This window comes from Gadus chalcogrammus, chromosome 10 (genome assembly GCF_026213295.1).
Source record: "Gadus chalcogrammus isolate NIFS_2021 chromosome 10, NIFS_Gcha_1.0, whole genome shotgun sequence".
Taxonomy (NCBI): domain Eukaryota; kingdom Metazoa; phylum Chordata; class Actinopteri; order Gadiformes; family Gadidae; genus Gadus; species Gadus chalcogrammus.
In genome coordinates, this window is record NC_079421.1 from 1026870 (window position 1) to 1043292 (window position 16423).

Sequence of the window (16423 nt, forward strand, 5' to 3'; positions counted from 1 at the left end):
TAGAGGACCTGGAGACCACTCAGACTAACTCTGATAGAGGACCTGGAGACCACTCAGTCTAACTCTGATAGAGGACCTGGAGACCACTCAGTCTAACTCTGATAGAGGACCTGGAGCCCACTCAGTCTAACTCTGATAGAGGACCTGGAGACCACTCAGTCTAACTGTGATAGAGGACCTGGAGCCCACTCAGTCTAACTCTGATAGAGGACCTGGAGCCCACTCAGTCTAACTGTGATAGAGGACCTGGAGCCCACTCAGTCTAACTCTGATAGAGGACCTGGAGACCACTCAGTCTGTGACTGTAAGGCTGGCTGAGCGCCCCCTCTCACCATGAGGGCTTTGTCCATGTAGAACTCCTTCCCCGGCGTGCCGTCGTTGTACTTGGTGTCGATGGCGAAGCACAGGAACAGGACGTCCACCACGATCTCGAAGATGGAGAGGAAGCAGTGGGCCACCAGGAAGGAGAAGAGACACACGATGAACAGCGGCAGGAGCCACTCCGCAAAGTCCCTCTGGTAGTTGAGGAGCAGCACGCCGGCGAACGCCGTGGACGTCACGATCAGCACCTGCAGGTCGGGGAGGCAACACGGGGCGGACTCACTGCTCCGTTCAACACGCCGATGCATGAAAGAAAGGTTTCTACATCGTCTGGACGAGATTCACAGACGTTTCCTATGCAAGTAAACGTGCGCCTCTCATCCTTCAGTCCCGTCCCTCCTCCACATCAGCCTTCCCCTTCTCCTCCCATACATCGCTCCGTCCTCCAGACTCTCCAGCAGCTATCAATTCATCCCTCCCTCTCTCCCATCCATCCATCCCTCTCCCATCCACCCCTCCCTCTCTCCCATCCACCCCTCCCTCTCTCCCATCCATCAGTCTCACCCCCTCTCTCCCTTCCATCCATCAGTCCACCCCCTGTCTCTCATCCTGGCCTATCTACCCAGCACACACCTTCCCCAGGAACAGGACGAAGTCGCCCACGGCGTTGATGGCCGCCACCCTCAGAGCGTTCTCCACCAGGATGACGAAGGCATCGCGGGCTGAGGTGCAGAAGCTGGTGCTGTTGATGGCGGTCGCTGCGTAGGCGTTCTACACCCAGAGGGACGAAGAGAGAGAGAGACTGCTGAGTCACAGCCATCAAGCTAGCTTACATTTGAGATTTTTTCTCCGGTCTGCCCGGTCATGTGTGCCGGGAGATTAAATGTCATGGTGTGTTTGACAATGACTTTCATTAAAAATATTCGTAGGAGTCCCTTTATGGACGGGAGAGTGCAGTGAGACAGCAAAGTTGGTTGAAAGATTGAGGGAACAACACGTAGTACACTACTGCAGATCAGAATCAAACCACCATGTGGTACATAGGCTACCCGACATGTACTGGGGTACTCTATATCAGGGCTTTATTGTATACCGTTGCCATGTGTGAAATCAGTGAATAGATGAACTGTGTTGAGATCAGGGATTATGTGTGTATAACTTGTGGGAGAGGGGGAAAATGGTTCTTGCAAACATGTAAGCCACTTTGTAGAGCATTTAGGCCTCATGTGTCTGAGAGAGAAAGAGAGCGAGAGCGAGGTAGGGAAATTAAGAGTTTGAGATGCAATAAAGTGATAAACATGCGTAGGTAATGAGGATGAGATAAAAAGAGCAACGAACAAAGAGGAACAGGGTGCCAACTGGAAGAGAGGGTTAAAAAAAAGAAGGATGAAAGTAAAGGGTGCATAAACACCCAAAATAAACCAACCTTAAATTAAAACACAGAGCCAACTGGAACGGAACAAAAAAGATAAAAGTACGACAGAACCGCGAACGGAGCGAACTTATTGGCGGCGGTACCTGATTGAGATAGTTGAGGCACTTCTCCAAACACCACAAGCAGCAGATGCAGGTCTTCAGCAGACAGCGGGCACACGCATTCTCCTAACATAAAGAGAGAGAGAGAGAGGGGGGCGTGGAGAGATGGAGAGGGAGCGAGGAAGAGGTAGTCGGGCGGATGATTAATGAGGAGGAGGAAAGAGAGCGAGGGGGATGAGGGAACATCAGAGGAGGGAACCCGGGCTTGTCACTCAAGAAGCTTCCCGCCGTCTCCCCTTTGAAGACAGGACCAGGAGGGGGACGAGACACCTTTCGCTGGCGGCTTTACCGGCTGCCGCTGGAGGCGGTGTTCTTTCAGACCTCAATTATTTTATGCTCTGCGGTGACCAGAGGTGGAACATCCCGGTTTAACGAGTAGAAACTCCTTCCCACTCGCGCTCAAGCACTGTCTGAATCAGATCATTAGCACCACATACTAGCAGACTGAGCCCACTCACTGCGCAGGGTGGGGAGAACCGGGGACTCTTGTTTACTTTGGGTGAACGTGCTTTTATCTCCCCAATAGGCCCAACACATTCCCCTCGTGAGAATTAAAACGCATTGCCCCTGAGTGTGTAGTTCATGGGTACTCTGGAATTCCAGAGTTCTCACGAGGGCACAATTTGAATTTGCTCAGCGAGCACTATACTCACTCCCCGATTCCCCTGGCCCAGAACATTAACCAATGACATCGGTGTATCTGATATAGGCGGGCCGAATGGGTTGCCGTTTTACCGACCGGGAACGGCGAGTCTTAATGGGAGCTCAGGTCTGGTCATATTAGTGTGGGGGGGGGGGGCGGGGGGTAGAAGCTAACCATATCAGTGAGAATACCAGGGACCCGATTGGAAGGGTGAGTTAGTGACAGGTGTTCGTCTAAGTCGTACGGAGTAAGATGGGCAGCAGGACTGTTGATGGCACTGTCACGTTAAAATTGTACCGGGGGCGAAAATTGTACCGGCCTACGTCATCGTTTGTTTACATCCTGACAACCTGACAACCTGCCCGGAAACAGACGACGCGATGCAGAAAACATGTTTCCAAACGACGAAATAACATAATACAAAGACCGGATCGCTATCTGTATTAAGATAGATAGCGATAACACTTGTTTTTACTTTATATTTGTATTGTATTTAATTGTTTAATCGAAACAATAAAAAAGTTTGCCCGCGAAACGGGCGATCGCGTCAAATGACGCGTCAAATCACGTAGGAAGGTTCTTGAACATTCTAGACTATGAAACCTGCTTAAAACACTCAGTTTACTAGCTAAATTCGATTAAACAATTCAATACAATACAAATATAAAGTAAAAACAAGTGTTATCTAGCGATCCGTTATCTGTATTATGTTTCAAGAACCCTCCTACGTCATTTGACGCGATCGCCCGTTTCGCGGGCAAAACATTTGTCATTTGACGCGATCGCCCGTTTCGCGGGCAATTTTTTTTATTGTTTCGATTAAACAATTAAATACAATACAAATATAAAGTAAAAACAAGTGTTATCGCTATCTATCATAATACAGATAGCGATACGCTATCTGTATTATGTTATTTCGTCGTTTGGAAACATGTTTTCTGCATCGCGTCGTCTGTTGCCTGGCAGGTTGTCAGGATGTAAACAAACGATGACGTAGGCCGGTACAATTTTCGCCCCCGGTACAATTTTAACGTGACAGCACCCCTCTGGATTCTGATTGTAAACAACTGTTGACCTCACTTCTGTATTCATAGATAAAGCATCCATGGGGAAGTGTACCTTTCCTTTGAGCTGGTTGTGGAGGTACATGAGGACGAGGCGCGGGACCTTGACCAGTGTGATGATGAAGGAGCCCTTGGCAACGGTCCCGAGGTGGTAACGGAGCAATCGCAGCACAGACGACAGGATGGGAGTCAGCGGGAGGCGGTTCTTATCCCTGAACGGAAACAGAAACACATAAAGTAGCATTGATTACCCGAGAGGGACGTGAGAACTGTTGGACCAAAAGGACAGGGTAAATAACTTTTGGCGACAACAGGATCAGGGTCTTCAAGAAATTGTCGTAAGCAAGAAACCCATGATATGCACTGAACAGGTCTGGAGCTGAGCTGAATTCTCTAGAGCCATCAGTGCCACTTTCGTTCTTTCACTCTCAGACATACTATCTCCATGGTTACAGCATCTATTGTCACTGCATCTCCGTTGTTACAGTATCTCTCCTTAGTAACTGCATCTCTCCCTAGTAACAGCATCTATCAGTATTAACAGCACTGCTTCTTGACAGTATCTCCATCATGCCAGCATCTATCCCTCATAAAAGCCTGTCCCCCTGGTGTAAGCATATGTCCCTGACGACAGCATCTCTCCCTGGTAACAGCATCGGCCTCCAATTACAGCATCTCTCCCTGGTAACAGTCTCTGTCCCCAACTACAGCATCTCTCCCTAGCAACAGCATCTGTCCCCAACTACAGCATCTCTCCCTAGTAACAACATCTGTCCCCAACTACAGCAACTCTCCCTAGTAACAGTCTCTGTCCCCAACTACAGCATCTCTCCCTAGTAACAGCATCTGTCCCCAACTACAGCATCTCTCCCTAGTAACAGCATCTGTCCCCAACTACAGCATCTCTCCCTAGTAACAGCATCTCTCCCTAGTAACAGCATCTGTCCCCAACTACAGCATCTCTCCCTAGCAACAGCATCTGTCCCCAACTACAGCATCTCTCCCTAGCAACAGCATCTCTCCCTGGTAGCAGCATATCTCCCGGATAACAGCATCTCCCCCTCACTACAGCATCTATCTTTGGTTTCAGCATCTCTCCCCAGTTAGGAGTCTGCATCGACCCAAAGCAAAGCACGCAACAGCCCAGTACGGCACCGTAGGTTACGTTGCACTGTGCAACCGTGACGGCCCACCTGGTGAAGTAGTAGGTGACCACCGCCCCGGCCACCGTCATCTGCTGGCAGGCCAGGATGAACTCGCTGATCCACACCAGGCCCACGGCGTGGTACCAGGTCAGGTACTGCAGCGTGCCCGTCAGACGGAACTCTGTGAGGCCCGTCTCCTCGCTCTGCTGAGGGTTCCCTGGAGAGTACAGAACCGAACGCCGGTCGGGTGAGACAGAGAGAGAGACAGAACGGAGAGAGAGAGAACGGAGAGAGAGAGAGAGAGAGAGAGAGAGAGAGAGAGAGAGAGAGAGAGAGAGAGAGAGAGAGAGAGAGACAGAGAGAGAGAGAGAGAGAGAGAGAGAGAGAGAGAGAGAGAGAGAGAGAGAGAGAGAGAGACAGAGACAGAGACAGAGAGACAGAGAGAGAGAGAGAGAGAGAGAGAGAGAGATCCCAGTGATGGATGGAGCAAACCGAGTGGGGGGAAACGGGCCGAATGAAGACGGACCACAGAGAACGGCCTCGGCCTCGGGCTGAGGCGTTTGTTACACTTTGCTCAGGTTGGAAGGAAACAGGTGAAGCTTAAATTGATCGATTATTGCCTGGAAAGAATTATGAAGTGCCCGCATACGCACGTAGAGGTACTACAAATGCCCAGACACAAATACACACACACACACACACACACACACACACACACACACACACACACACACACACACACACACACACACACACACACACACACACACACACACACACACACACACACAATCAAACACATCCACCCACTCACCCACTCACCGACCCAACACACACACCCACACATACAAACCCGAACATACACACACATCCACCCACCCCCCCCCCCCCCCCCCCCCCCCCCAGGTGGGGACATACCGGTGGTCCCGAGGAACAGCAGCACGAGGACCCAGTAGATCCAGAAGACCAGCAGGGCCAGGAAGGTGCAGAAGGGCTGCAGCGTGAGCAGCGGCAGGTGGATGAACACCTTGCCCGCCACGTGGAACAGGGCGATGGTCAGCGCGACACGCTTCCTCATGAACAGCATCAGCAACAACAGGATCACCTGGAGGAGGAGGGGGGGGGGGGAAGAGAGAGAGAGAGAGAGAGAGAGAGAGAGAGAGAGAGAGAGAGAGAGAGAGAGAGAGAGAGAGAGAGAGAGAGAGAGAGAGAGAGAGAGAGAGAGAGAGAGAGAGAGAGAGAGAGAGAGAGAGAGAGAGAGAGAGAGGGGAAAGGGAGAGATTCAGAGAGAGAAAGGTGAGACAGAACAAAGGAAGTTAAAAAACAGAATGATCAAAGCATTATAACGAAGGTAAACACTCGAAACGTGGTACATTGAGTATTGACATTATTGAATATACAAACTGCTCTATTTTTTGGTGAACTGCATTAGTAAGAACTGGATAGAACTGGATAGAACAGGGTGAAACAGGATGGAAAGAACAGAATAAAACAGGATACAACCGTACAGAACAGGATGAAACCGGATAGAACAAACATATAATAATAATAAGAATAATTGATCCGTTTTTTGTAGCGCTCTTCTAAATACTCAAAGACGCTTTACAAATAAGAGAGGAATACATACAGACAGTACAGACCCTCAAACAAAAGGGGAAAAGATGAACACCACCACAACAATAGGCGACACATTACGAGAGCGGGAGAGAGGGGAAGATGGCGGAGGATGATTTGTCAAATGTTGCAGTTGCTCCTGAAGAGATAGGTTTCAAGTTGACTTTTGAAGGAACAGAGTGTATCGTATGGTTCTTCTACATTCTGTGTTCCGAGGGTTGAGACGTACCGTGAAGACAGTGGCGGAGGCAGCGTAGACCAGAAGGGCCTGCCTCTTGTCCAGGTCCAGCTCCGCCTCCTCGCTGGTTTCCTTGGCAACCCGGGGCGCCGTGGTGTTGGAGAACAACCGGTGGTCGATGTACAGCCACCACAGCACGCTCGTTCCGGCTGAGAACACATCGACCGCACGGACCACTGTCACGTAATGTCTGTCAAACGAGCTTTTAACTAGAATTATCACTATCTTTAATGCACTTACTCCGAATTAAGAAATAATTGGTTTGGCTGATTTTGTTGAAGGTAACCAGGCATAAAATGGATTTTCTGACATAAAGCTTTTACATCAGATGTATTAATGGCCCTTTTGGCAAGAACCATTAAACCAAGACATCTGTGTGGCTCTTCTTTCAAATCAATTCCCTCGATCAACGTATCCCTCGGTTTATTAGAAAGTAAAGAAAAACAAGACTTATTTTTGGTGGGACAGGAAGTGACCCCCCTTTGACCTGGCAGTCAGACAGGAAGTGACCCCCCTTTGACCTGGCAGTCAGACAGGAAGTGACCCCCCTTTGACCTGGCAGTCAGACAGGAAGTGACCCCCCTTTGACCTGGCAGTCAGACAGGAAGTGACCCCCCTTTAACTTGGCAGTCAGACAGGATGTGACCCCCCTTTGACCTGGCAGTCAGACAGGAAGTGACCCCCCTTTGACCTGGCAGTCAGACAGGAAGTGACCCCCCTTTAACTTGGCAGTCAGACAGGAAGTGACCCCCCTTTGACCTGGCAGTCAGACAGGAAGTGACCCCCCTTTGACCTGGCAGTCAGACAGGAAGTGACCCCCCTTTGACCTGGCAGTCAGACAGGAAGTGACCCCCCTTTGACCTGGCAGTCAGACAGGAAGTGACCCCCCTTTGACTTGGCAGTCAGACAGGAAGTGAGCTCACCGAGGGAGCCCAGGACGACCATGGCGGTGAGGATCCAGACCAGCACGGCCGAGATGTAGCGGATGATCACCATCAGGATCATGGAGAGACCTGCAGGCAACAGACAATGACACACTATCCATCAGTCCCTCCAGGGGTTGGCGGACATATTTGGTCGGTGTTGCGTTTGAAAATCCAGATTCTTATGAAAAACTTGTGCAACGTCTTTTGCAATGCTTTGTGTGTTTTTTATTTTCGCCACACCTCTTCGGCTGACATTATAGCACGTTCGTGTTGCTTGGCCATTTTCGTCATCATTATAGCTGGTGTCCAGACTAATAGCAGAAAGAAAAGTCTCCCTTTCAAGGAAATAACAGCAATTACCTGTCATTTCTGTAGCTCTGAATGCGGTCTATTGGCAGTCTTAGTGCCTGCCAAACTAACCCTACACATCCCTCTTACGAAAGGGCACTTCTTGAACTGATATACAGCAGACGAACTCGCTAATTGTGAACAGAACAGCTTAGCACTTTGTAGCATTGTAGTCATTAAGAATGTCGCAAACTTCAACACCCACAAAAACGTGTTTCAGCTGGTGTGTTGGCCTCCTGGCCAAACCGTCGTTGTAAACAAGAATCTGTTCCCAATTGACCTGCCTGGTTAGAGATTGGTTGAGTCCATACATAGATACTATACCACCTCTCCACATATCACCATGACCAGTGATCTCGTCTCAAATCCTCCGGCTCCCCACAAGGCGAGTTCATGTCCAACCCCGCCTGACCCTGGAAGATGCTCTCCAGGGGGACGCTGACACAATGACTCAGCGCTTTTTAATTTCTGTTTCCACGGCGCGCTGCCATTTCCTTGGCTGCCGCTGCGTGATCTGCCGACCGGGCTCAAGCTCAGCAACACAGCAGCGAAACAGCAGACACCACCATCATTAAAGGGGCCACGACACCCTAGCTCCACCTTGTGCTGCGGCCGTGAGAGAGGCATATCGGTCACGAGTCGATGTGAGGGTAACTCTTTGTTGATTCAATTCATCCTGTTCCTGTTCATGATAAATGGACTGCATTTTGATACCGCTTTTCAGAGCGCTGGCCACTCAAAGTGCAGTCAGGCATGCGAGGTGACAGCCGGTCGTCGACAGAAGGTAGATCTAGGCGTCCTTCAGGCACACTTAGAAATGGTTTAGTATATATTCCAGGCCTATGGGTGGCGCTGTTTGTCCACCAAAAAAAAGAAGACGACGAGGCAGAGCAAGCCTGCTGTATACAAACATACAGTCGAGGAGGAGGAACCGAAGAAGAACTACAATAGCCGATGTTTAACCTTGTGGATTGACCAGAAAATACTTTTGAATTTACATTTAGTAATTCAATTTAGGGGCTGTATCTAAAGCTTCAAAAATAATACAAATCAAATCAAACAGAAACTAATTAGACGAAAATCTCACGTTGCCCACCTGGTGGGCAATGACGTCATCGTTTGTTTATCTGGGGATCACACAAATCCTAACCCGAAAACGCTGGGTCCATCTGGTCTGCCCCAACGTGCAAGTTCAGGGCCTGAAACCAGCAACCTTCGGGTGGCCAGACAACCTCCGCTACATCGTGAGCCACACGCTTAACGACTGTATCTCGCTGTAATTATCTCCTTAATGTAGTCTTCTTATGGTCAAGAAGTGTGTCATCTTCTGTTTGTTTAAAACAACATCCTGTATGTATCTTTGATTCAGAATTCATCTCTTGTTCTTGTTGTGTTGTTTCTCCCCATAGACAGAGCTATACAGTTGTATTGGTATCTGGGGCGATTTAGACCATGTGACTGTTTAAAAGTGAGTGTCAAGCCCAGATGTATGCTGGACAGATCGACCTACCCAACCTAAGTCCACACCCAGGTAGCATTCACAATGCATCTTTGAGTTGTCACAGTTTCCCCCGTAAATGATAGGTTTCCCCACCCAGCCAACCCGTTCGGACGCAGGGGGAAACAGGCCTGCATGGGTCCTGGGGTACCACAGGTTCTGCTCACCTAGAGCCAGCAAACAGAGGCCGATGATGATCTCCTTGCTGGCCATCACGCCGGCGATCAGGCGGTGCAGCACGCTGTTGTCGCTGACGAACGTCACCACCGCCTCCGCGAACTTAGCGTAGCAGGAGACGTCGACGGGCGTGCAGCGGTTGAACACCGGCAGCGCTTTGCTGAGAGAGCCAGAACCAGAGACAGAGCCAGAGAGAGAGAGGGGGGGGGTGGAAGGTAGGACAGGGATATGCAGATGAGGTTGCGGGACATGGCTGACCTCTAAGCTGTGGATATTTGATTACAGTACATTTTTTGATTTAACGATTCTGAAGGGTAAAGGTCCCTCTATATAAACAGACCGCCACGTTATTTGTCGCCACTAGCGTAGCCCGGCCAACAGCGCCGCTGGCAGCGATTTATATCACAGACAGATGTTTGACAGATTGGATCAGAACGATGTGGGGGGAAGCAGATGCACAAGCAGTGTCAGCAGAGTGCGGGCCAGAGCCGTTCCTACCTGGGGGGGACGGGAAGCTTGGGGCATTTGTCGAACCTCTCTGGGAGGCCGGGGTACTTATGCCCCGCCAGCTCGTAGGAACACAGCTCCGATCCTGCAGGAGGCACGGGTATCATTAACAAGCATGACAAACTACAGTTACACTGATGTCCTCACACATTGTGTTGGATATAACAAACGAGCGGCTTAGTGTAGCAGGGTTAGTGAAATGGTTGTGTATTTGGAAGGTCTGATAAGACATTTAAAAATACCATCCACTGTGGACATCACAAGTGGGAGTGTCCACCCAGACTTATGATGGATGGCTCAATCCCACGCCCCCGCCTGCCATGTGGTTAAACATAATTCTCCAGATTGAAGACCACTCGGAGTAAGATACAGCGCACCCACAGTGTTAGCTGACAGTATTAGTTGACTAAGTGGGGGACAGGGAGACAGGGGACCATAGTTCCAGCTGAGGCACACGCTGTCACATGACCCCCCCCCCCCACCCCCCCCACAGGCATCTTGGCAGTGTCACGGGCCAGAGAGGACCTAACAATAGGAGCTGCACAGGCAGAGGTGGGACTGGACTTAACGCAGCCTTTGTTAATTTACTGCCACACAGAGCCCACTGAGAACATCTGTGTGTGTGTGTGTGTGTGTGTGTCAGTACGTGTGTGTGTCTCACGCCTGAGCTGTGTGTGTGTGTGTCATCCATCTAACTTCTGCCTCTCTCTCTCTCTCTCTCTCTCTCTCTCTCTCTCTCTCTCTCTCTCTCTCTCTCTCTCTCTCTCTCTCTCTCTCTCTCTCTCTCTCTCTCTCTCTCTCTCTCTCTCTCTCTCTCTCTCTCTCTCTCTCTCTCTCTCTCGCTCTCTCTCTCTCTCTCAGCACTATCTCAATGGCTCCTTAGAGCTCAACGGTTGGCCAACGAACTCTATCACGACAGAGAAAGAGGTTTCTTCCGGCAGAGAGAGGGTGTGTAAATGTAAAGTAAAAAAAATCAAAATTCCCCCTCTGGGATTGCTAAATCTGCTCTGATACAACTAATGTACTTATCTAATCGTCAGGCGTTTCATTGCGTTCCACATTGCTATGCTTCCTCCACAGTGAATGTCTTCACACCCGTCATGTTAATACGTCCCCCCCACCTGGTGAGGACGTGTGGGCCAAGGACCCCACCACTGAGAAGGGGCGCTAGGCCAACGCTCTCGGGACGGTTACCACGGTATACGACATCACCAGCTGATTGACACTTCAGCGCAACTGAGCCATATATATCCATATCCAATACCTGGTCACCTTCATGTACTTCATTCAGGCTCCTTGTAAACAGTGAGGCCTTCTCTTTCTGGTTGGTCTGATGTTTTAATTCTTAGTTCCACCTGCTTGTGTGCTTCTTACTGCCGGTCTGAACGTCCATCGTGTCATGGACCTCAATGCGTTGTTCTGTGGGTGTGCACGGGACCGACCAGGCCGGTGAACTGCCATCACACAGTGTGAGGGGAGGGCATGGCTCACCGTTGAGCATGGCGAAGGTCTTGAGGTCCTCGTAGGTCTTCATCTCCTCGCCGGGGCAGAGCGACACGCACAACGCCAAGGATTTGATCTTCCTCTGGACGATGTCGATGTTACAGGGGTCCAGGAAGAAGACATATCTAGGGGGACGGCAGAGCAGACCAACGGCCATGATGAGAAAATATGAAGCTTCAAGTACATCATTATTATTATATACATCATTACATCATCATACGTCATTACTGCGCAGGTAGGGGCTAGACAGTGAACTTGTCATACAGCTCATTGCGGATCAGGTAGGGGTTAGACAGTGAACACAGAAACAGGTCATTTAGGAGCAGGTAGGGGTTAAGCATCTTGCCCTAGAGCGCCTTCGGGTTATTTGAGGACATTAGGGGTGGAACCTAGTACCTTATGACTGGGAGTCGAACACACTTACCACTAGACTATCTTAACACACTGGGAGATAATGAAGCTGTGGTCCACATCAGACCAAACCATTAGCTGGGCTGGTTCTATTTCTCCGGTGGGATTAATTGTTTCCTGCATTTCCTCTCTGACGAGTAACAACAGAACCCAGACTGGCGGTCATTACATTTAACTCTGTAGATGTGGATGATCTCTGGATCAAACAGGAAGGAAATGTCGAGGAAATGTATATAGGCATGCTTTCATAAAACATTTACTCAATGATTAAGGAGGGTCTGGGTTTTCTTCAGTACACAGGCACAGGTAAGCACACACACACACACAAACACACACACACACACACACACAAACACACATACAGAAAGTGAAGTGGGGGGTAGAGTATGAGCAGTGGTATGTGGTAACATTGAACAAAGAAAACTTTTTGATTCTTCGCAAGGCTCAGCGAGGAAGCTTTCATTGGTCTCAACAAAAGGAAAGACACAAGCACAACATTTCGCATTCAAAAACCAATACTCCCCCCTTCCACCCCCAGCAAGACCAGCCAAAGATATTAAGGAGGAAGGTCGGTATGCCAAAGGTGGGGAGCGAGCGTGTGACCAAGACACAACAACAAACACTATTGGAGAGCTGACCTACGTAGCCCCGGCCCCGCCCCCGACCCGGCTCCCGCCCACTGTGTTATGACTCCAGGGGCCAGACAATCATTCCTTCATGGATAGATGATGATAAAATGCAGTGTGGAGAGAGAGAGAGAGAGAGAGAGAGCGAGAGAGAGAAAGAGAGAGAGAGAGACAGCGAGAGAGAGAGAGAGAGAGAGAGAGAGAGAGAGAGAGAGAGAGAGAGAGAGAGAGAGAGAGAGAGAGAGAGAGAGAGAGAGAGAGAGAGAGAGAGAGAGACGAGAGAGAGAGAGAGGAGAGAGAGAGAGGGCGAGAGAGAGGGCGAGAGAGAGAGAGAGCGAGAGAGAGACAGCGAGAGAGAGACAGCGAGAGAGCGAGAGAGAGATGAGGCCATCATCCCAGGCACAGAGCCAACGGGGGGGGGTAGAGGGGGGGGCTTATAATGGAGGGCTTCATGGGAGGTCATCTGTCTGACACACTGTACAAGCAAAGGGGCCGGCCACACACCGACAACAAACACATAAACACACACAGTTGTCCTATGAGGTGTCCCATGGGCTACTAAGGGCAGTGTGCCGCATGAAGCCAGACACATGCAGACACTTAGTGGTGGTCACACTTAAATATACAGGACCCGGCCAGGTTCTGGACCAACAGGCCCGGAGACAAAGGTTCTGTACCTCCTGGCCCAGAAACAAAGGTACTGTACCTCCTGGCCTAACAAAGGTTCTGTACCTCCTGGCCCAGAAACAAAGGTTCTGGACCTCCTGGCCAGAAACAAAGGTTCTGGACCTCCTGGCCAAACAAAGTTTGATCCCTAGTGTGGGCCACTACACACATACATAATCACACCACAAAAACAGCATCTTTATGTATGCACATACATATTATTTTTATATGATGTATATGATATAGGTTTGAGTTTGGATTGTTTTTGTTCTTGTAAAATAATGGGCATGTTTCCGAGATCTGACAGCCTTCAAATGGGAGAAGCGTAATGCCTTTATTTCATCAAATAGCAAATGGGTTTAGCACAAGAGAACAACAAATTAAGAAACTGAGATTTTGATTAAATCTTCAGCCAAAGGATTTTTTTGGCATCTATGTGTCTCTCCATGGTCTCTGTGTTTGGTTTCTGTGTGGCTGTAGATGAGATATTGCCTCGGACATTGCACCAGTTCTGTCACAACAGAACTCAGTTTGTGTTGAATTGGACCAGCCTCGGTTATTATTCCTAATGGTCCAATCTGATCTGTAATGGGGTTTTAACCATCTGTATCCTGAGGCATATGTCAAATTAAATTGAAATTATAGTTAAGGAGGGGAGTACTGCACTTTTGTTTATGATTCAATTGTGAGCTTGCCCTGATAAATAGAGGCTTATATTGCTGCCATATAAAAAAATAAACTATAAATGACTCAAATGACTGAGACCTCAGTGTCGGTCATGGTGGCTTTGAAGTAGGGCCAAGATAAAACAAGAGTTTGTCAGTGTTCCAAGAAAATAAAATCAGTGGATCCTAAAGCCAATCTCCTGCAGAGGGCGGAGAGCGACAGACAGACGGACAGATCAACAGACGGAGAGAGAGAGAGAGAGCGAGAGAGAGACAGGCAGACAGACGGACAGATCAACAGACGGAGAGAGAGAGAGAGACCGAGAGAAAGAGAAGAAGACAGACGGACAGATCCACAGACCGAGAGAGAGAGAGACCGAGAGAAAGAGAAGAAGACAGACGGACAGATCCACAGACCGAGAGAGAGAGAGAGAGAGACCGAGAGAAAGAGAAGAAGACAGACGGACAGATCCACAGACCGAGAGAGAGAGAGAGAGAGAGAGAGAGACAGAGATGCAGACAGACGGACAGATCAACGGACAGAGAAAGAGAGAGAGAGCGAGAGGCCGAGAAGCAGACAGACGGACAGATCAACAGACCGAGAGAGAGAGAGAGACAGAGATGCAGACAGACGGACAGATCAACAGACCGACAGAGAGAGTGCGAGAGTCGCTGAACGCACCATCGGCACAGAAAGAGACAGAAAGAAAGAGTAAGGAATAGAGGGAGAGAGAGACCGACACACAGAGAGAGAAAGTGAGGAGGAGGTATGAACGACAGCTGTATGGACTCTAATTGAACCCCAGACAGCTGCTGCTTCAGTAGGCTCCAGCGTGCAGCCCAATGCCACATCCTCTCCTGCCGATTACACCGCGCGTGCGTTTCTGTATACGCAAGAGTGTTTGCATGTGCACGAGTGAGCGTGCATGTATGGGCGGCTGTGAGAGTGCACGTACTGTGTGTGGGTGTGTGTGTGTGCGTGCGTGCGTCAGGGTGTGTTCGTGTAATAACAACAAAGTGGCCAATAGCAGCGTCTCGACATATGCTAATGTTCCCTAATGGCTGTTTAATGTGCTGATTAAGGACCGCTGGAGCATCTCCTCACCCACATCCAAAGACAAAGGAACACACACACCAACACGCGTGTGTGGTGCGGGTGTGGTCATTGTGTCGCAAACGATGCCATGCCATGGATGACATGAGGCCACGGGCTTCATCCCCGGTAATGGTTGCTGTTGCTGCTGCTTGTGGGAATTTTCAGCAAGGCCCAGGGAGGAGTCAAAAGCAGGTAATGGGATTCAACGACGGGCCCCGAGCTAGATCGGGCCCCGAGCTAGATCGGGCCCCCCCCCCCCCCCCCCCCACACACACACACACACACACACACACACACACACACACACACACACACACACACACACACACACACACACAGTAACGATCATGGAGTTGAATGACTGATTGGTTGAATCATCATTGCGACAACCAGAAACTTCACAGCTCAAAGCAAATCAACCTATTTGCTTTAGTTGAAAAGTACCGGGCTGAATCCCCAATGTCTGTAGGCATGCCTGAGAAAAGGCTAGATACCCTAACCCCTGCTACCTAATGACCTAGAAGGTCACATGCATGACACTTTGAATAAAAACACAAAAGTGTATTTTAAACAAACATATTAAAATGACCTACACAATATAACTAAAGATATGGGTACGTAGGACAATGAGCATGTTTCTTCTGAAATAGAGTGAATTTATCGATGACAATATTCTAAATTAACTGTAATTAATATGAAAAACATGCAAAACTTTCTACCACGCACGCACGCACGCACACACACGCACACGCACACACACACTCACTTAAATCTCCATCCAACATAGCAATACGTAGCTGACCTCTTCGTTGGCTTGCTGCGTACTTATAGCTAATGCATAGTGAACAGATGTTTTCTGGAGGTGGAGTCCAGAGTTGCTCTGAGGCATTCAATCAGTCACAGGTGGAAGCCTCACAAACTTTGATATTTAGAATACATGCTTGTTATACAGTTGTGGTTAATATTTGCCAACTTGATTGTGTTTAGCCCACCTATCCTTTGTATCAACATTAGAAACATTTCGGAAATAATTGTTTGTTTGGAAAAAATGTCCCACACACAGCATAGGCACTATCTATGCGAGGGATGGGCAACTTTCATGACAAAGAGGGCCACATTTTTCATCGTCACCATCAGAGGGCCACATGACTGCGCACTTCACACTGAGAGAAGCTACAACATTTTTAATTTGGTAGGTATGATTTCCTGTATTCTGGTTCATTTTGGGGATGGCCACTACCTAAAAAATCTTCCAGATTCATAACCAATGTACGGTATGTTAATTGAACCAACATACATTATTTCATGTTTTCCATGCTCAAACAGACACATGAATGGTTAATATTTTTATCAGTGCAAAGGGCTCACATACATCATCATTCAAAACTGAAAAACATCGGCCCAACATTAAGTGCAACAACTCAATGAACTCAAACCCA

General features: G+C 49.0%; 1 protein-coding gene across 2 annotated transcripts in view; it reads right to left on the reverse strand.

Annotated features, from left to right (window-relative positions):
- Positions 1–16423, reverse strand: part of slc44a1b (solute carrier family 44 member 1b) — a 35069-nt gene that overhangs the window by 10428 nt on the left and 8218 nt on the right. For both annotated transcript variants that reach the window (XM_056600280.1, XM_056600279.1), the window contains exons 4-14: positions 11509–11645; positions 10009–10102; positions 9501–9670; positions 7485–7574; positions 6553–6710; positions 5628–5814; positions 4758–4926; positions 3620–3776; positions 1840–1923; positions 955–1092; positions 333–569 (exon numbers count right to left, since the gene is read on the reverse strand). In XM_056600280.1, the coding sequence (XP_056456255.1) occupies positions 333–569; positions 955–1092; positions 1840–1923; positions 3620–3776; positions 4758–4926; positions 5628–5814; positions 6553–6710; positions 7485–7574; positions 9501–9670; positions 10009–10102; positions 11509–11645 (1621 nt within the window). The remainder of the gene's footprint in view (positions 1–332; positions 570–954; positions 1093–1839; positions 1924–3619; positions 3777–4757; positions 4927–5627; positions 5815–6552; positions 6711–7484; positions 7575–9500; positions 9671–10008; positions 10103–11508; positions 11646–16423) is intronic.